General features: G+C 43.1%; 1 protein-coding gene and 1 non-coding gene across 2 annotated transcripts; one reads left to right on the top strand and one right to left on the bottom strand.

Moving 5' to 3' along the window:
• The first annotated feature begins 2,149 nt into the window (after positions 1-2,149).
• LOC119298737 (protein NRT1/ PTR FAMILY 2.11-like) lies at positions 2,150-5,412 on the top strand. Its single transcript, XM_037576023.1, has 2 exons — positions 2,150-2,431; positions 3,447-5,412. The coding sequence occupies exons 1-2, from the start codon at positions 2,245-2,247 to the stop codon at positions 5,096-5,098; spliced, it is 1,839 nt and encodes a 612-aa protein (XP_037431920.1). The 5' UTR covers positions 2,150-2,244; the 3' UTR covers positions 5,099-5,412.
• Positions 3,276-3,348, bottom strand: TRNAR-CCU. Its single transcript has one exon. It is a non-coding gene; the product is annotated as a tRNA-Arg (tRNA).
• Positions 5,413-20,877: the final 15,465 nt, after the last annotated feature.

Consider the following 20,877-nt stretch of genomic DNA (forward strand, 5'->3'; position numbering starts at 1 on the left):
TTTAAAGGCTCCCCGGTCACTGTTAGTGGACGCGTTCAGACACATTTGCAGGCGTTTGAGTGGCCAGATTTGGTATATCCGGCTATAGATGCTCTTACGTCTTCCCTAATACTCTAGGCACATGTTTTCCTTCCCTTAGGCTCTTTTTGTTTGGGCTTATACAAACAAAAAATTGTAAAAACTGAATATAAACCCAAACAAACAGGGCCTTAATTACTCACAATTTATTTTTTTGGGTTAATTGCTCACTACTTGTGTTGACTTTATTTATAAAGCGGGGTGAAAGTCAAGGTTTATTAACTAAAAACATTGTTCACTAGTTATGATATATTTTTTAATAAGCTTGCACCATGCGTTGTGTTTTCTAATTTCACGACAAGACGACTCCCTTTTTTGGGAAATATTTGGTCGTAAATTGTTATGGCACCTTGTACAGGATTTTGCTGATTCATCCAAGTACGTCCCTTGGAATGCCCTTTCAATTTGTATGCCTGATGACCTAATAATTCTATTTATCAATATACACTCGTTACAAGTAACATGGATCGAAGAGAGTAAAAGAATAATTACAGTTTCTTCAAAAAGATTATGCAGACATGGATGGATGTATTTTACACATGTTAAAAATGTTTATGAAAGGATACATTAATTTGTAGGCCGCAAATGAAAATATAAAATTGTGGTACGGGAAGCTGTGATTTGGTCCAGATATTTGTTTTCCTATATGTACACCACAGATGAGAACACTGTTGAGAAAATCGTTAACTGGTAGCTGCTCGGTTGGCTAGCGAGTAAGGAATTAATCGGCTAATCGGCAAGTTAATCGGCCATTTAATCAATTGATCGAACGATTTTTTTGGTTTATCGGCTACTCGATGACCCTACGAGTAAGGATTAATCGGGAAGTTAACTGGTTAATCGGATGAATTCTTGAACAGTGGATGAGAAGATTCGCCGATGTATTAAATGCATACACGCTATGGTGGATATCTATATTTTCTGTATGAAACATTGATTTTCACCATTATTTCTGAAAAAGAGCTAGCCAGTAGCTGTTTTAACTCTTGTGAGTATATAAAAACAGCTCAGACGTACGTGCTACGGCCGACATGTTGCTTGACGTGGAGCCGGCCGATCTAGGACCGGTCCACTTGAATCTCATCCCAGGGTTCACATGGGTGTGTCTGCATCACGTGCAATAATCCAATCTACTCTGGCTCACTCACTCTAACGCGCAGTAGCCAGCCAGCCAGCTGCTCCCTCTCTTCTTCCTCCATCCTTGCTTTCCCACTAGCTAGCAACCTTGTCGTGTTGCACGCCCGTGCAATCCAGCCTATACACTCCTCACCTCGTTTAATATCACCTTGACGTTTGTCTGTCTGCAATCCGTGCATACAATTTGACTACATCATCGACGTCGGTCTGTCTGCTTCCACTACTTCCTCTACGCTAGACGACCACCTCGTCTTGAACACCATCGTCGATACTACTCCTTCCGTTTTAAAATAGACGACCTAACTTTATATTAACTTTGTAGAGTCTACAAAGTTAGTATATAATTGGGTTATCTATTTGAAAACGGAGGGGGTACATCTTTAACGTTTGCCCGCGTGCTTCCACTTATATTTCTCTACGGCGGACGATGGCCGACTATGTTGTTGCATGGGAGTTCCGGTGAATTTATATGTTCTGAACCTTTCTCTGTTGGCACGCGTCTTTGGTCCATGTGAGTATATATCAAATGTTCCTCCTAGCTAGTCCCTGTCTATGCGGTTTGCCGTACAAGCAATCATGTGATGTTGCTAATTTAATTAGATCAAGATTATAATCAAAAACTGCCTGATATCCGAACAAAGACCTCACCTCATTTTTAAGGGAGAAGAAGCAAAGACCCTCTACCGTTGCTGCCTCAATGATTTGCCTCCGGCAGGCTACAGCTAGCTGCATTTTTATGGCACGCCGGCCCCATTCAGAAAAACGACCACACGGAGGTCTCTCTCTGCTCATCACGCACGTTGCTTTCTTCCCGTCTCTGTACTGTATGAATGTACACGCAGCAGCTGGCCCCGTTTCACTGCCCGTAGGATCTTTGGAAGCAAGATCCCATACTCTGGCTGGAAGCTGAGCTTATATATACGGCCAGCATCTCCTCCCCTCCTCAGAAGCAACGCCACACCATCTACCTACCTACGTGCGCCAGCTGCTAGCTTGGTGCTTGCGTAGTGTTCAGTGAGCAAGAGATCGATGGAAGCAAATAAGCCTCGGCAGCAGCAGGAGGAGGAGGAGCACAAGGCCATGAGCAAGGAGCAGACGGCGATGAAGGCCGTCTCCGAGGAGGCCGGGTCGTCGTCCTCGGACGCCGGCGGCGGCGAGGAGGAGGCGGGCGCCGTCCACAACCACCGCGGATGGAAGGCCATGCCGTACGTCATAGGTGATTTACCTGCCTGCTCCCTTTGATTTTCCCTGCATGCTCATGTCACGCTCAAATCTTCTCCTTGCATCTCTCGCCCTGCTCAGTAGTAGCTAGCCATTGGACCCTGCTGAACTTGCTACTGTTTTCTCCTTCTTGTTCTTGTGCCAATAATCCAGTTGGTTGTTTACGGCCGAAAAGGCAAACAGTAAAGGCAGGAGTACGTAGGGACGGATGATGACAATAATTCAGTTAGTTGTTTACCTTTGCTTGCTACTAGTTGTTGCTAGCTAACGACATATTGCCATGGCGTGCCGTGGCATGCCAACATGTGCCCTCCTTTTGCTTTGCTTTGCCTGACGATCGACGAGTGCCCACAATTCCATGAAAATGAGCTCCCATGCCATGTGTATGGTGATGTGTCTGCACCCAGCCAACAGCTCCAACAAAGCTGCTTTTCGCAACAACAAAAAAGGTCCAAGAAGGCTGCTAGCTATATATCTGCCCATGCCATGTATATCTCCTCCTCATTCCTCACCACTAGCGCAATTAAAAACAGTTTAAAACATATTCACATGTACATATAGATATGAACGATGTATACGTGTAAAATTTCATTAGTAAATCTTCTCACGCGCACAAAATGGGAAAACATGTGCGTGAAAATGGGATGTATATGCATACTACTATGTATTATGGATCCACACATTTCTCTTTCTTGTGTAGCTAAAAGTTTCAGAATTTACCCACACAAAACAGAACTTTTTTTTATACTAGTGTAGTGCAAAAAACGCTTGCAAAAAGATGCTAAACACTCGTATAACACACTAAGCCAAGAAATCACCAGTAACAAAAAAAAAGTTACCGCGCCAGGTAGGGGTCGAACCTACGGCCTTCCGCTTAGGAAACGGACGCTCTATCCACTGAGCTACAGGCGCTGCTATGCCTCCATTTTACTTTTCTGGTTGAACACCGTTAGTTTTTTGAATTTAATCTGAGCTAGTCAAACCGAGTGAATGTGGATTTGTAATCGCAGGGAACGAGACGTTCGAGAAGCTCGGGACGATCGGCACGCTGTCGAACATGCTGGTGTACCTGACGACGGTGTACCACATGCCGAGCGTCAACGCCGCCACCCTCCTCAACGTATTCTCCGGCACCAGCAACCTCGCCACCGTCCTGGGCGCCTACGTCAGCGACACCTACCTCGGCCGCTACACCACCATCACCGCCGCCACCATGTCCTCCTTCGTCGGCATGCTCATCCTCACGCTCACGGCCGCCATCCACACCCTCCACCCTCCCGCGTGCAGCGCGTCCAAGGGGCAACAGTGTGAGGGCCCCACTGGGTCCCAGCTCGCCGCCATCCTGGTGTCCTTCTTCTTCCTGGTCGTCGGTGCGGGAGGCATCCGGCCATGCAACCTCGCCTTCGGGGCCGACCAGTTCAACCCGCACACCGCCGACGGTCGTCGCGGCATCGCCAGCTTCTTCAACTGGTACTACTTCACCTTCACGGTCGCCATGATGCTCTCGGCAACCGTCATCATCTACCTCCAGAGCAACGTTAATTGGGCGCTAGGGCTCGCCGTGCCCGCCGCGCTCATGGGCCTCTCATGCGCCGTCTTCTTCATGGGCACGCGCCTCTACGTCCGTGTACGCCCCGAGGGCAGCCCCTTCACAAGCTTCGCCCAAGTCCTCGTCGCCGCAGCCCGCAAGCGCCACCTCCGTCGGGCTCGCGGCGACGCCGAGCTGTTCGACCCACCGCACCAGAGTAAGCTCGTCTCCAAGCTGGCATACACCGACCAGTTCGCGTGCCTCGATAAAGCGGCCGTGCGGACCCCCGACGACGCGTTGTGCGTCGACGGGAAGACGCCGGCAGACCCATGGCGGTTGTGCACGCTGCAGCAGGTGGAGGAGGTCAAGTGCCTGGCGCGCATCATTCCGGTGTGGTCGTCGGGGATCGTCTACTTCATCGTGCTCACCCAGCTGGGCACCTACGTCGTGCTCCAGGCCGCGCAGATGGACCGCCGGATCAGCAAGTCCAGCAGCTTCCAGATCCCGCAGGGCTCCTTCGTCGTCTTCCAGATGCTCGCCCTCACGACGTGGATCCCTGTCTACGACCGGTTCGTGGTGCCGGCGCTCCGCCGCTTCACGAAGCGCGAGGGCGGCATCACCCTGCTCCAGCGGATCGGCGTCGGGTTGGCGTTGTCCGTGGCGACGATGGTGGTCTCAGCGGCCGTCGAGCAGCGACGACGGAAGGTCGGCTCGTCGATGTCGTGCTTCTGGCTGGTGCCGCAGCAACTGCTGGCGGGCTTGTCGGAGGCGTTCGGCGCCATCGGGCAGATTGAATTCTACTACCGGCAGTTCCCGGAGAACATGCGGAGCGTGGCGGGGGCGCTCTACTTCCTGGGGTTCGCCATGGCGAGCTACGCAAGCGGGCTGATGGTGATGGTGGTGCACCGGGCGACGCGCGGGCGGGACGGTCAGCCTGACTGGCTGGCGCAGGACCTGGACGAGGGTAGGGTCGACCTATTCTACCTGGTCACCGCCGCCATCGCCGCCGTGAACCTCGTCTACTTTGTGATCTGTGCACGGTGGTACAGGTTCAAGAAGTCCGACGATGCCGGCGCCGGAGATGTGGAGCTCGACGACGACGGCCCGAAGAAGGCTGGCGCTGGTTTAGCTTAGTTATTATTGCCTCCTTTTGGGGCTTAATATACTCCGATGCGTGCATAGAATGGTAGAGTCTAATGGATATATGTGCATATGTATGCTCATCGATCGATCCCGGTGAATCTATGTAATAGAGATTTGGAATCAATCAAAACAGAACAGGGGAGATTGAATAGCAGCAAAACACAACACTACGTCTCCTGTGAACATGTGTATCCCGCACGGACACACAAACTGGAGTATCTTGCCTCATGATTACCTGCATCCGTCATTGATGCAATCCATGTAAACTACATACAGATACGGTGACAATTGAGCGGTTTCATCAATGGGTCTCTCTATGTCACATCTAGATGTGAGATATTATCTCACATCTAAGCTGACATCATCATGTAATATGTCCCCACTTGTTGACAAACAACCAGCATGGTTGCTTCCGATCACCCCGCACAATTGGCGCTTGTTTGTTTGTGGCGGCCTGTTTGTTTGTATGTGGGCCGCAAAAAAATCATGAAATTGAAAAAAAAGTTCACAAAGATTTTAAAAATGTTCATGAAGTTTATAAAAAATTCATGAATTTGAGAATAGATGATTTGAAAACAAAGTTAACAAAAAATGGAATAATAAAGACAATTTTTTAAGAGTTCACGAATTGGTGAAAGCTCTCGAATTTAATAAAATATAAAATAAAATAAAAAGAAATAAATAAAAAAATTAAAAAAAGAAGAAAAAAATACAAACAAAATGTGAAAACCGGCCAAAAAGATGTTGTGGAAACCAGAAGAAAAAACGCCAGAAAAACCGTCAGTACAATCATTGAAACGGTTCCCAATAAATAGGTGAAGAAGAAATGACCTACATGGGCCAGCCCATTTATACACTTGCCAGTGGAGGATATGCGCCGGTTAGTGAATTACAATATGAATGCGCGTGGTAGCTATATCTCGCATTAAGCGAGATCAAAGATGTTATCGCTGAACGGAATAGCACCTAGCGCAAGAAACTGAGCCAGACCATTAGCTCGCGGGGAGATCCTATTCGCCGCTCGCTGCGGCAAAGAGGCGCGGTTTCGCACACACGGGTGTCAAACTGGGCTGGCCCATGAATATAGCGAACGACAGTGCGCTTTAGCTAAAAAAGAAATACCACTGTCACGGGAATTCAAATACTGGACCTGACACTACACCAAACATGGTACTACCAGTTGAGCTAGCAGTCGTTATCGATTCTATAACAGCGCCAAGCTTAAAGAACCAATCCCTTAGCAGATCCAAATTATATCTTGAATTTCAAAAGCATTTTTTATGAAAAAACCGAAGGGATCTATGACACACAAGCAAATTGCTGATTTACAAAAAATACTGAAATATTTGTAAAAATCAGCTACATTTTTTTGAAAATGGGAACATTTTTTGAAATTCCAAGATAGAATTTGAAAACGCGAACATATTTTGAAAAATGTGAAACAAGAACATTTAATTTCAAATTGGACAATTTCAAAACTCGTGAAAAAAATGAAAACGTGCACAGTTTTGAAAATTGAGATTTTTTTTTGAAAACGGGAACATATTTTGAACAGCCCGAACATTTTTTGAAATTTGTGAAAAAAATTGAAACTGCACAATTTCGAAACCCCTGAAAAAAAAAATCTAAACATTTTCGAAAATTCTGAATTCTTTTTGAAAACGGGAACATGTTTTGAACCGTCCAAATATTGTTATTGAAATTTGTGAACAAAAATTTGAAACTGAACAATTTCGAAATTCAAAAATGTGAACGAGCACAATTTCCTGAATTATTTTGAACAATTTTCATAAATGGGAATTTTTTTAAAAATTCCTGAGCATTTTCTAATTCACGAAAAAAGTTTAAATACACGAACATTTTTGGAATTTGTTAGCAAATTTTGAAACATGAATATGTTTAGAATTTTTGAACAATTTTTAAAGCGGGAACATATTTCTTAAACCGAACATTTTTTAGTTTGTGAACAAAATTTAAAAAGATGAACACTTTTTTTTAAAATAAGCGAACAATTTTTTAAATTATAAAATTTTATGAAATTTCTGAAATAAAATTTGAAAACAGGAACATTTTCTAAGAAAAGGAACAAAATCTGAAAATTAAATTTTTAGAAAATTTTCTGAAAACATTCGTTAAAAAAAAGAAAAATAAGAAAAAATAAAAAAGAGCAAGAAGAAAGAAAAAAAGACAGAAAAAACATGAACAAGGGAAGGAAAAAATAAATAATAAAAAAGAAAATAAATATAAAAAGGAAAAATCCGGTTCAGGAGCCTTCTGGAAGGTTTCCAAAACCGGTAAAAACCCTGCTAGGAACAGTCTCAAAACCGGTGTACTTGGAACGCTTAACAGGGAAGCCTAGGCGGGTCGCTCGCACGATAGCCCCTGTGTGGAACCCCGACTGTGCGGAACCAGGATTCAAACCGGGGTCTCATGGATGAAAGGCATCGATTCTAGCCACATAGTTACAATCAAATTCATGGTATATACTAGAGAGCGTCCTACTTGAGGGTTAAACCGCTAGCTTTTTGTTGTTTTTTTCAGGTTTTTTTTCTGTTTTCTTCCTTTTTCACCGGCTTTTCTACGTTAGTTTCTCTGTTTTTGTTTTTTTCCTTTTTCTTCAGTTTTACTTATTTTTGCTCCGTTTTATCAAAAAAACTCTTCTTTCTTTTTATTCCTTTTATTTCGGTTTTTTCTATTTCTCATCAGTTTTTATTTGCTTTTTCCCAGGTTTCACTAGTTTTAAATTTAGATTTATATTAAACACAAGTTTTAATATATATTTCATATTTTTAAACGCTTTATTAACTTTTTGATATATACAAAAATAACATTTTCTCAATACATGGTAAATATTTTTTCTATACACTTTTAGCATTCTTCGAAATGCTTGATTAATATTTTCAAATACAAGTTTAACATTTTTTAAGACATGGTCAACATTTTTTCAAAACAAATTTAGTATTTTTTTAAATAAAAGATTAACATTTTTTATTACATGAATTTTCCTATATACATTTTTAAATGCTCGATTCACTTTTTGCAAGTACAAGATTAATTTTTTCTGTACATTTAATATTTTTGAAGAACAAGATTAATAGTGTTTGAATACATGGTCAACATTTTTCCTTTATACTTGTTTTTTTTGAAATGCTTGATTATCATTTTCGTCAAATACAAAAATAAACTTCTACACACATTTAACATTTTTGAAATACTAGATTGACCTTTTTTTTAATACATTCTGCTAGCAATCACATGCACAAAGTGATAGTGAGACGTCCCCAGTTGCTGGCTTCGTCGTCGCCGCCGCCACCAGGAGGCAAGATGCCGTACCACCTCGCTACCTGCTAGTACAAGGTCAGCATGCTATTCCTCCAGCTCGTTCTGTCTTTCTCACAGTACGGCGACCGGAGGGCGAAACCCTAACACTATTTCTTTTCCCTACCCAACTTTAACTAAATCCACAGTACCTATGCGTACATACGTGCTTCGGATGATTCCATCGGTCAAAACTCTAGGTTGATATATATCATCGTGCGTTTTGCAAAACATAGGAATGGTTCCGATGTTGCCGGGACTCTCCTATGCTGCTGCAGGGATGATTCTAAGGGGGAGCGATGGGGGGCTAGACCCGGGACCTCCTATTTTACGCATTCTAAGTCAAACAGAGCAGCGACGCACAAGGGCAAACATGATTGGGCTGGCCCATTAGAGGCTCCCACGAGCAGGCTACTGTGTACCAGCTTCGGTACCGTAGCGCTAAAATGCAAAAGTAATGCACTGACCTAGATTCGATCAGAAGATCTCATGTTCATGTGAGAGTGTTGCTAGCCACAGGAGCCAATGTGGGTTCTTGACTATGTATCGGTGCGAGACTGTAAGACTAACGATGGCGGCAAATCCGAAACCTTTTAAATTTTGAACGGAAACATTTTCCCAAAAAGGGAGCCAAAATTCTTTTGAAACACAAACACTTTTCATGTCTCCTGACCAAAAGTTTACAAAAAATTTCACGTTCGCGGATTTGCGGCAAAAAAATTGTTCGTGTTTCCAACAATTTTGGACGGATTCAATGTGGGTTAATATTCTCACGTTTTTCAAATCAGAAACATTTCACATTTTAAATTTTAGAAACACAAACATTTTTCAAATCCGTGAACAAAAATTTACAAACTGAAAACACCGAACTGTTTTGAACCCCTGAACAAGATTGAAATTCTGAACAACAACAACAACAACAACAAAGCCTTTAGTCCCAAACAAGTTGGGGTAGGCTAGAGGTCAAACCCATAAGATCTCGCAACCAACTCATGGCTCTGGCACATGGATAGCAAGCTTCCACGCACCCCTGTCCATAGCTAGCTCTTTGTCGATACTCCAATCCTTCAGGTCTCTCTTAACGGACTCCTCCCATGTCAAAATCGGTCGACCCCGCCCTCTCTTGACATTCTCCGCACGCTTTAGCCGTCCGCTATGCACTGGAGCTTCTGGAGGCCTGCGCTGAATATGCCCAAACCATCTCAAACGATGTTGGACAAGCTTCTCCTCAATTGGTGCTACCCCAACTCTATCTCGTATATCATCATTCCGGACTCGATCCTTCCTCGTGTGGTCACACATCCATCTCAACATACGCATCTCCGCCACACCTAACTGTTGAACATGTCGCCTTTTAGTCGGCCAACACTCCGCGCCATACAACATTGCGGGTCGAACCGCCGTCCTGTAGAACTTGCCTTTTAGCTTTTGTGGCACTCTCTTGTCACAGAGAGTGCCAGAAGCTTGGCGCCACTTCATCCATCCGGCTTTGATTCGATGGTTCACATCTTCATCAATACCCCCATCCTCCTGCAACATTGACCCCAAATACCGAAAGGTGTCATTCCGAGGTACCACCTGGCCATCAAGGCTAACCTCCTCCTCCTCACAGCTAGTAGTACTGAAACCGCACATCATGTACTCGGTTTTAGTTCTACTAAGCCTAAACCCTTCCGATTCCAAGGTTTGTCTCCATAACTCTAACTTCCTATCTACCTCCGTCCGACTATCGTCAACTAGCACCACATCATCCGCAAAGAGCATACACCATGGGATATCTCCTTGTATACCCCTTGTGACCTCATCCATCACCAATGCAAAAAGATAAGGGCTCAAAGCTGACCCCTGATGCAGTCCTATCTTAATCGGGAAGTCATCGGTGTCGACATCACTTGTTCGAACACTTGTCACAATATTATTGTACATGTCCTTGATGAGGGTAATGTACTTTGCTTGGACTTTGTGTTTCTCCAAGGCCCACCACATGACATTCCGCGGTATCTTATCATAGGCCTTCTCCAAGTCAATGAACACCATATGCAAGTCCTTCTTATGCTCCCTATATCTCTCCATAAGTTGTCGTACCAAGAAAATGGCTTCCATGGTCGACCTCCCAGGCATGAACCAAACTGATTTTTGGTCACGCTTGTCATTCTTCTTAAGCGGTGCTCAATGACTCTCTCCCATAGCTTCATTGTATGGCTCATCAGCTTAATTCCACGGTAATTAGTACAACTCTGAACATCCCCCTTATTCTTGAAGATTGGTACTAATATACTCCGTCTCCATTCTTTTGAAATTCTGAACAAAATTTGAAAATGTGAACAGTTTTTTCAAACACTAACATTTTCTTAAAACAGGAAAGTATTTTGAAACTCATAATCAAAATTTGAAAATTCAAACAATTTTATAATTTTTCAAACAAATTCTGAAAGCATGAAGATTTTGGGTATTTGTGAACAAATTTTAACGGGAACATTTTTGGAAATGCCCAAACATTGGTATTATTTGTGAGTAAATTATGAAAAAACATGAACAGTTATTACAAATATGAACATTTTTTAAAATCTACTGAACAAATATGAACATGCGAACAATTTTTGGAAAAAGGAACATTTTTTAAAATTTGTGACTTTTTGTCGAAAACATCAATATTTTTCCTTCAAATTTATAAAAAACTATTGTTTTATCAAACCTGCGCACTTTTCAAATTTTGAGAACAATCAAACATTTTAAAAAATATGACGATTTTTTTGAATATATGAGCAATTTTTAAATTGGATTTTTTAGAAAAGTATTTACAAAACTGGAAAATGAGAACAATTTTTGGAAAGGAGCACATTTTTTTAAACGTTCCCGTGTAAAATTGATAACACAATTTTTTTCGAAATTTGTGAACAATTTTTGAAAACAAGAAATTCTTTTGGAAACGTGAACATTTTTGAAACCCCAAAATTTTTGAAAACATGAATGAGTTTTGGTAATGGGAATAGTTTTAGATATTAGTGAATAATTTTTGAAAAACATGAACATATAAACAAACAATTGGAAAAGTGAAAAGAAATTGAAAGCAAAAGAAACAAAAAAGAGAGAAAAGGAGAGAAAAGAGTAACCGGGAAGAATAAAATCGAAAAAGAAACAGAAACAAAAAAAAAACAGATCAGGAACCTCCTAGAAGGTTCCCCAAACCAGAGAAAACCGTCTGGAACCTCCTGTAGTGTCGCCCCCCTATTGCGCTGCTGGATGATGAAGAAGCCCATTAGAGCTATTAGTCCAAATATCACAAATAGATAATTATAAAGCAGCCAACTTTGGGTGTAATCAAGCCGTGCAAGCAAGACAATCGCTGCTGATCATTATTCAACCACGCCGCAAGCTGATCGATCGCTGATCTCTTCCGTTTTCCACCACTCGCCGCCGGCTCGTCCACTCGGCGGTTGCGGACGCGAGTTGCGCCTGTACAGGCCTAGCCTCCTCGCGGTACAAAAGATTCTCGAACCTGTGGGATCCCATATGATTTTTTCTTCTGTGGCTGTCAGCGACTTCGTTTTTGGTTAGTCTTCATTTCGAACTCCATCTTTCAATCTAGGATTTATTTTGATGTACCATAAAAACTATATAACCAGAAACTATAACTATGAAATAATTCAAAAATATTTGCATGTCGGGTTATGCGTTTCTAGGCATGAAGAGGAAGAGTTTCGTTGAGAACACTTTCTAGCCAACTAGGAATAGTAACCAATTCTGAAGAAATTGTCGAGAGTTCTCATAGAGCCAAACTTAAATTTAAAAATATGTAAGTTTTATTACTATTGCAGAAACAAGCTATACTTTGAGTATCTAACCTCATGATATTTACTATGCTATATGATTCTTTGTTTGTGATTGATTCTTCTAGACAAGCCCCGAGCACTGCCGTGCATACGATAGTTTACCGTACGACTTATGTACGATCCAAACCGAATCACCATTGCATTGCATCATTTTCTTGATCGGTATAGTTCAAAGTAAGTCCCGTACTAAAATCGGATACAGTGGTTTACCTTCGGATTTTTTTATGATCTAGACCGAATCACAGTTGGATTGCATCATTTTCTTGATTAGTGTCATTTAAAGTAAGCATCATACTAAAATCGGATGTGAACTGTGGTATGCACAATACTTTCGTTCAGGCCCCTGCCCCCCTATCACCTTTTTCTGGCTCCGTCGCTGTGCTGCTGCATATAAACATCAACAAATTCTGTGGTATAGGTTGGTGCATTCGCATGCATCTTTTGGGTTCAATAATTATTGTTTTACTGATAGATATCTGTATGAAACCTCACCATTCAGTGAAGTGGCATGTACTCTTTTTAAGAGTAAGAGTTGTTAGAATCTTATGCCTCGTTTCAAACTGATTGCCATGTTTTGTGCGTAGAGCACCATTTGGTTTTCTTTCTTTTGCTGCTCATCAACATCAAGTACAGCGTGTAAAAGCACATTTGGGGATCACCAATACTAGCACTCGGAGGAACCTGGCAATATATTGTAATAACTAAATCATTTCGAATAAATATAACCAGTTTGTAGATATGTGGACAAGTGTACCATGGCAAAGGAGGTGGTCGTGTGAGGAGGAGGCAGTGTGGTTGGGCTCACCGTCGATCTGGATCCCGTGCTGCTGGAGAGGTAGGAGAAGACAAGGCAATGTCGGCGACGACTGCTGTGATGGAGTAAGAAAGTGGTGTCGAGTTCGTACCGGGTGTGACGGATCTCAAGTTAGTTGCAGGCTATGGCACGCGTGCGGTTGCGGCCTGTTGGCTTCCTGCTAGTGCATTTGTGAGAGGGATTTGACTTTTTTCTTGCGAAACGAGGGATCTTTGACTTTGACTGCTGACATGGCAGGTGGGATTCCAAAACCAGTGACATGTCAGCATCAATACCACTTTGCTTCGGTTTTGGATGAAAATTTTCCGGTTTTGTGACATGCAGGACTAAATGTTGCCCAAAAATTCTTAAGGGACTAGATGTAGACTTTTGGTAAACTTAAGGGATCAAAAGCATACCTTTCTCTTTTCTTTTTTGATAGACGTATCATGCATGGAACATTCTCAGCTCATTTGGTGTTTCTAACTTCAAAGCTATCTACATCGTGTATGTCTGATTTTAAGTATTCATTCGTTGCACTGCTGGATCCATGCAGTCGGCTGTGTGGTGAAATGTCAGAACTAGCCTCAATCCCCTTCAGTTCCAAGAGCACGTGAGGCACCGATGATAGGAGCCTTCCCAACGAGCTGCTCCACCATGTGATGTCCTTCTGGTCAATGGTGGAGGCCATGCACACAAGTCTGCTCTCGACGAGGTGGCGCTATCTCCGGGCTTCTACGCCATTCATTTGCATCGATCACCAGAACTTCATGGATGGTGACAAGTTAGATAAGATCGGGGATCGCTTGCTCGTTGCTGCCCTTACGTGACAACACTGCTTCCTTGGATGAATCCCAGATCTTTGTCCACGAAGTTGATAGTATCATGTGTTGTGAGTGGATTCTTCATGTCATGATGCACAAAGTTCATCTCCTTCATGTTTCAGGACCCGTGTTTCTGGATAGCACAACCATGTTTTGTATACAACACCTCAAAATAGTCAGGCTCCAATCTCTCTTGTCGAGAGATGAGTTCTTTAGGTCGCTGAACTGCGACTGCCCAATCCTTGAGCATTTAGAGCTAGAGCATTGTTGTTTGGTGGACTTGATGGAGATCTCATCGAGGTCACTCAAGGTTCTACATATCATTAGCTACCTTATCACCAAGGTGTCCTGATTTGTGCTAGCAATCTTACCCATCTCTCTATCTTAGAATCATGATGTCATTTCTGTGCTATATTAACCAGGGATATGTTCTTTCTAGTAACAACTTCAGTTAGCCTGAGATATGACACATTTCAGTTTATGGAAAGCACAATACTTGGTCATGGTCTACTTCTGGGTCATGGTCTACTTATGGGTCATTGGTCTACTTGCTGGCCTCTCACATCCGACGCCTTGGAGTTGCAGACACCATTACCTGAGGTACAAACTAGTTTTCTTTTCATATCCATACGAGTGTAGATGAATATATTTGCTTCCTTGGTTAGATTTTGTTATATAGTTTCTTCTCGGATGTAAATTCAAAGGATCTTCACTTTTTTCAGCTTACTTGTTTCCCCTCCTATATATGTGTTGGTATTATCTTAACAAGCTAGCTTAAAAGTATCGAATAATCAACTACTAAACTCACTGTCATCATTTTGATTTCATCAAAGTTCACATCTGAGAGAGGTTTGCAGACATGCCCGGTGTTCAGCAACCTGACAAGTCTGTTGTTGGGTGATTGGAGCCTAGCTGCTTACTTCTACCCGCCGCGTCGCCTCCTACATCGTTCGCCCAAGTTGAACGAGCTAAGTTTTAAACTCGAAATGGTAACCACCTGGAACCATCTCTAAATACCAATTGACCCGCTGGAACAGTAGGACCTCTTAGGCCCTTGCTAATATAGTACCTTAATGTTGACACTCTGCAGGAGAAATGTAGTACATGCAAGGGTGCTAAATCTGCTTTGTAGTCGACAAGGAGAGCACCGTTGTCGGGCTCAGGCAACTACCCTTGTATCGAGAGAATCAAAATCCACTGCCATGAAGAAGATTCAAGGGCCAACTCGTTGGTGCAGGCGTTGCTACCGCTTTCCAGCGGTGTGAAAATCAGCATCGAGCATCGCCGATCTATGCTAATCAAGACCTTGTTTTGTTATGGGAACCTGCCACCTCGTTAGTGTTTTGTTAATTTGTTGGGACATAGTCTTTTGGAGACGCCGACATTAGTGAGAAGTGAGCCCAAGAGAAGAGCCACACTTATTATCAGAAAGTAGTGGCCAAATGAGTTTCAAGATCATGTCTGGATATTTTGTGCGCACACGTTGCAATCAAATTCGCTATATATGTGTGATGGTTGATTTGAGCTAGTTCATCAACGTAGTCTAGTTGAGTGTCCAATGTAGTTGTGTTCTAGCCAAATATTGGATTGTTTTTCTCATATATATACTGAGCTCAAAATAGTGGATGAAAGTGTTGTTGACGAAATGTCATGGCATCAGTTTTCACCTTGTGTTCTAGCCAAATTAACCGATCACTATTTCTACCATTTTAAATGAATCAATTCAAGGAGTTGATTTAAATATGCAGTGACATTGCAACCTTTCTCGTGATTGCTTGTATTTGTGATATTGGCACAACTCATTTGATTCAAACTAGACTATGTGAAGGATAATTTTTTTGTACTTTATTAGAGAGTTGTGCGAAGGATTATTGTAGATGGTATATGTTTTGGTTGTTTTCTGCATATCATTAGTTTTCTGGTCTAGTCCATCAAAATACCCAGAATCTCTCATGGAGCCGTGGACCACGCTTAGCATTCACCACCCCATAGAGAAGTTTCTCATTCAGCTCAAGACCAATTTTACTAGTGAATTCAAGAGAAATTGTTCTTCATCTCTCGTTTGGAATTGTCCTTTTGCATCAAGACGCTTAGCATTCTGTTTGGTTTGTGTGTTTATTATTATTTTAAAATATTTTAGATATTACATTAGTTATTTGTTTTAAATATCACTGAACATTTATAAAATGTTCATGTGGTTAAAAAAATTGTTCGTAGCATTCAAAAAGAATTATCAAGACATTTAAAAAACTGTTCATGCATTCCAAAAAAATGTTCATGAAATTTTAAAAATGTTTAAGCAATGCAAAAAGTGTTTGCACAATTAAAAAAATGTGTCACAACATTCTAAAAAAATCACGTGCTATTTGGAAAAGCTCATGTGTTTAAATAAACATTCATGAAATTTCAAAATTATATTTTTACAATTAAAAAAACAGTGTAGGTTGAAAAACGGTTTTGTTTCATTATAAAAATGTTCAATGCATACTTGAAAAATGTTTATTTGTACTTCAAAAATTGTTAAACGTATATATAAAATGTTTCAGATGTATAGGAAAAATGTACAATGTGTAAAAGTTAAACATCAAAACATAAATTCAAAAAAGGTTAATTACGCATTTATAAAATATTAAACTTGTCTAAAATGTCTCTAATATATATGAAAAATTTACAATGTGTTAAAAAAATGAGTTGAAAAAAATGAAAAAGGAAAAAGAAGAAATCAATTACCAGTGGACATCGAAGAAAAACTAAATAAAACAAAGAAACACTAAAAAATAAAATATTGTTTTAAAAGATAAATATAACCTATGCTAGCATCGAAAAAAGAGAAAAATGCAGAGAGAAAAAGCGATACATAGCTGAGAAAAAGCGCCTATAGCGTCGAATCCGGAACCGACGCTCATGCGAACGGAAGTGGGCTGTGGCCTATTAAACTTCACTCCTTCGCTTCACTTACTTGTCAGTTTTGTGGTGCTGCTGGTTCAGGATTTTGTGATTTTGAATATGTTCGTGAAATTAGAAAAGTTCATGGATTTATGAAATGTTGGTCGGTTTACAAAAAGTTCATGGATTTGAAAAAGCAAAATAAATTTGAAAAGGAAGTTCATAAAAATAAAAAATAAACACGTTTTTTTTGAAAAAAAATAACATTTTAAAAAAACTCATAATTATGAAAGAGTTCATGAATTTGAATTTTTTTCACAAAGTTTGAAAAATTTGATGAATTTGAGGAAAGTTCACAAAAAATGAAAACGTTTGTGAATTTGAAAAAGTATCCACAGATTTGAGAAAAACATTCATAAGTTTAAAAATATTTTAGTAAAAAGTTTGTGAGTTTGAAAAAAGTATGCAAATTTGAAAAAGTAAAAAATCAAAACTCAGAGTCATCATTTTGATTTGATCAAAGTTTACACTCGAGAGAGGTTTGCTGGCATGCTTGGTGTTCAACAACCTTTCTCATGCTTGTTTGTATTCTTGATATTGACACAACTCATTTGAGTCAAACTAGACTATGTGAAGGGTAAGTTTTTGTTCTTTATTAGAGAATTATGCGAAGGATCATTTGCAGATGTTATTTTTGGTTATTTTTTTGAATATCATTAGTTTTCTTTTCTAGCCCATCGAAATGCTCAAAATCCCTTCTGGAGCTGCAATTTCAGCTCCAACTGGTGAACCTATGTTTCACATTCACCATCCCATGGAGAGGCTTGTCATTTAGCTCAAGACCAACTTTAACATGCCTTTCTTCTTCAAAGCCATAGCGGCTGCTGCTTCGAATATCTTGAAACCAAACAATCCAAAGATCTTCGACAATATTCACCCACAATGGCTTCTTGGTTTTCTAGTTTCAAAAGAGATCTATTCCTCTTTTCTTTCGGGTTGCGATGTCGATACCCCATGTCAGGGCATGTTTGGCCGTCGCGACAAGGTCATCCTTATCATCGCTCTCGCGCTTATGATTGTTGTTCCTCCTTGACAATCCGCGAGCGCTCTTGGATCTGGGAGACTCTGGTGGCTTTGGCCTTGGATGACTTGGGCGCTCCTCTATCTTTCCCCTCGTTGTACTTTTGCTTGTTGAGGACCACTTACATCTCGGTAGTGTAGTTTTTGGCAATGTCGAAGAGCTCTGGTGTCATCTGTGGGGACTTGCGCCTGATCTTTTGAGTCAACTCCGGGCATCGGAGCTCGGTAGAGAAGGTGGTGATCACGTCTGTGTCGTGCACTTTGGCCCATGAGTCCTTGACCCAAGAAAAGGGGGGGGGGGGTCACTTCCTCTTTGCTAAGCTTTGGAAATGTGCTGCCCAACTTGAACACAAAGTTTTCTTCTGATTGTTGTCACATGGTTGTATAAATGTAGATATCTTCTTCACATAAAGCCATTCCATCATCAAAGCTTCAACCGTGCTGATATTGTGATAGTCAAGAGGGAACTCTTATTAATCTCTTCTGGAATTGTCCATTTGCACAAGATCAGTGGAAGAGAATTTTTCCAAATAAGCAGAGGGGACTTCTATCTAGAGTAAATTTTAGTTTTCACCCCCTACATTGATATTTCTGGCACTAATTACCTCATTTAACAACATTTCATCCGGGTTACCCTATTTAGCAAAAGGTATGCCAATTTTTACCCCTCTTTTCATGGGTATTGTTACCACCAAAGAGCTACTAGAAGGAAACTACCAACTCCACAACTATGTTGTCATGTACGCAACTACGTTCGCACTCAAACGGTAGTTTGGGAATAGTTTACTCTATTGGTTGCTAGGCAGACAGTAAACCAGGGAATTTAACTAAGTACTAACTTAAGAATAAAATAAGTAATAGCTAGTCGTAGTGGGGAGTATTATATAGTAGTATCTTAGCTAGGTGTCCCCGCAAAAAAAAAACTAGTATCTTAGGTGGTCTCATTTGTTGCCATGCATGACATATAATAATATACAATTTATTGTGATACAGTCTCATAATATGATACTCAACGCTTTCTTTATTCATTTAATTCTATATCACCTCATCAAAATTGCTTAGTTAGCATGAATGATACTAACTAAAAGGAGAAATAGACTAAGGAGAATTAATGCAACATTTACTTGAGCAAATGTGGTGTCTAGGTGATGGGTCTCTAGCACTCGGCGGCGTTTAGTGATGTTAATCTATCGACCACTAATACTAGCTAGGTAACCGCCTCTAGTTATTGCCCTCCTCCTCCACCACCCAATCTCTTCTTCTTCTTCTTCTTCTTCTTCTTCTTCTTTAGAGAAAAGGCGACGGCCAAGCCCGAGAAAAGGCTCGGACCTAGCCCGGTTTTGAATTAACAAAGCCATCAATCGGCCAGGATTACAAACAGACAACTTACAAGAAAAACGACAAAGATACAAGGTGCTAGAACAACTCACAACCTAACAGCAATACAGGCAAACGGAAAATAGAAGAGGGGTCCGAGCCTGAATTGTAAAGGCCAAACGTCTAGAACAACAGCTACACCGGCAACAGGGTGAGAACACAAGCAGCACCAGCGTCAGAGGCCAACGCCATCACCTACTCCTGCAGAGCCTGCCAGCATGCCATCCTAATCAACCTCCAAAGAAGACCACAATCCTCTCGCCCTGGCTCGAAGGGCGCCGAACCGTCGGAAGGTAGAAAGCTCACCGAGAGCGGCATGAACAGAACTAGCAGAGCATCCCAGACGTGAGGAACCAGAGCTTGAACCACACCCACAAGACTACCATGACCTCACCATCGGGCACAGCCGACTGCACATCCAAACGCGAGTTGAAGACGATACCACAGACGAAGACCGACGGAAGAGGATGAACATGAAGGCGCCACCATCCGCCCACAAACAAGTAGCAAGTGCCAACCTTGCAGCCATGCGCCCCGGACGACGCCTCCAAGAAGGGATGCGACGACAGCACGCTGCCGCTGTCCGCAAGGGGAGCTAGAGCTTTCACCACCAAGATGCAAAGCAGCGATTAGGAGGGGACCTCAACAAGGCCTCCAAGGAGGGAGTCGACGCCAATGGCGCCGTCAATGTCGTGGCCGCCGCCAATGACCAAGGGTTTCCCCCGGTCCCGCTCCACACCCCGCCCACACGGTCCCAGATCTGACCAGAAGGGCGCAAGCCAGCTGGGAGGGACGAAGGTCTTCATCAAAAGCAGGAACGCCGGCCGATGGGGCGTCCCGCCATCGTAGAACACGTCCGCCGCAACCTCGCCGCCCACACGCCAAAGTCACGGATTAGCACCCACAAGCGCCGCTCGCCGCAGAGACGACGATGTCCGCACAATCCGGGGTCGCCGCCTCGGCATCCAACCACCACACGCATCACATCTGCAGCCAGCCGACATCCCCGCCACACCCACCAGGAGCATCTCCGTAGACACCACGCGCCTCCCCGGAGAACAAAATCGCGTCTGCAGCGTCCCCAGAGGCCAGATCCGGCAAAAGTCGATGGCCAGCAGCCGCCAGGGCCCCGGATCCGGCGACTCCAGAACGGCCGCGGCAAGCCTAAACAGGCGCAAGGCCGCCACCCTGGCCCAGAGTGAGGCAGCCGGATCTAGCAGCCAGCCGCCATCAGAGCCACCACCAGCGCCGGATCCGACGGATGGGGCGGTGCCAGGGACAGTCGACGAGGGAGAGCGCCGATGCAGAAAAGGGGAGAGGCGAAACCCACAGCGACGACCAGGGAGGAGGGGCGGGCTAACTGACGCAGATGGCGCGAGTGGATGCCCCGCCGCCGCCAACCACCGCGCGAGCCAGGCCCGGCGAAGGCCGACGACAGCGGTGGGGGAGGGAGACCAGGGGAGTGGGCTTGTGGCGGCGGGCTAGGGTTTCGCCCCTGAGTGAGCCAGGGAGGGCGACCAGGGAGGAGGGGCGGGCTAACCGACGTAGATGGCGCGAGTGGACGCCCCGCCGCCGCCAACCATCGTGCGAGCCAGGCCCGGCGAAGGCCGACGGTGGCGGTGGGGGAGGGAGACCAGGGGAGTGGGCTTGTGGCGGCGG

The sequence above is a fragment of the Triticum dicoccoides genome, chromosome 5A (genome assembly GCF_002162155.2).
Source record: "Triticum dicoccoides isolate Atlit2015 ecotype Zavitan chromosome 5A, WEW_v2.0, whole genome shotgun sequence".
NCBI lineage: Eukaryota > Viridiplantae > Streptophyta > Magnoliopsida > Poales > Poaceae > Triticum > Triticum dicoccoides.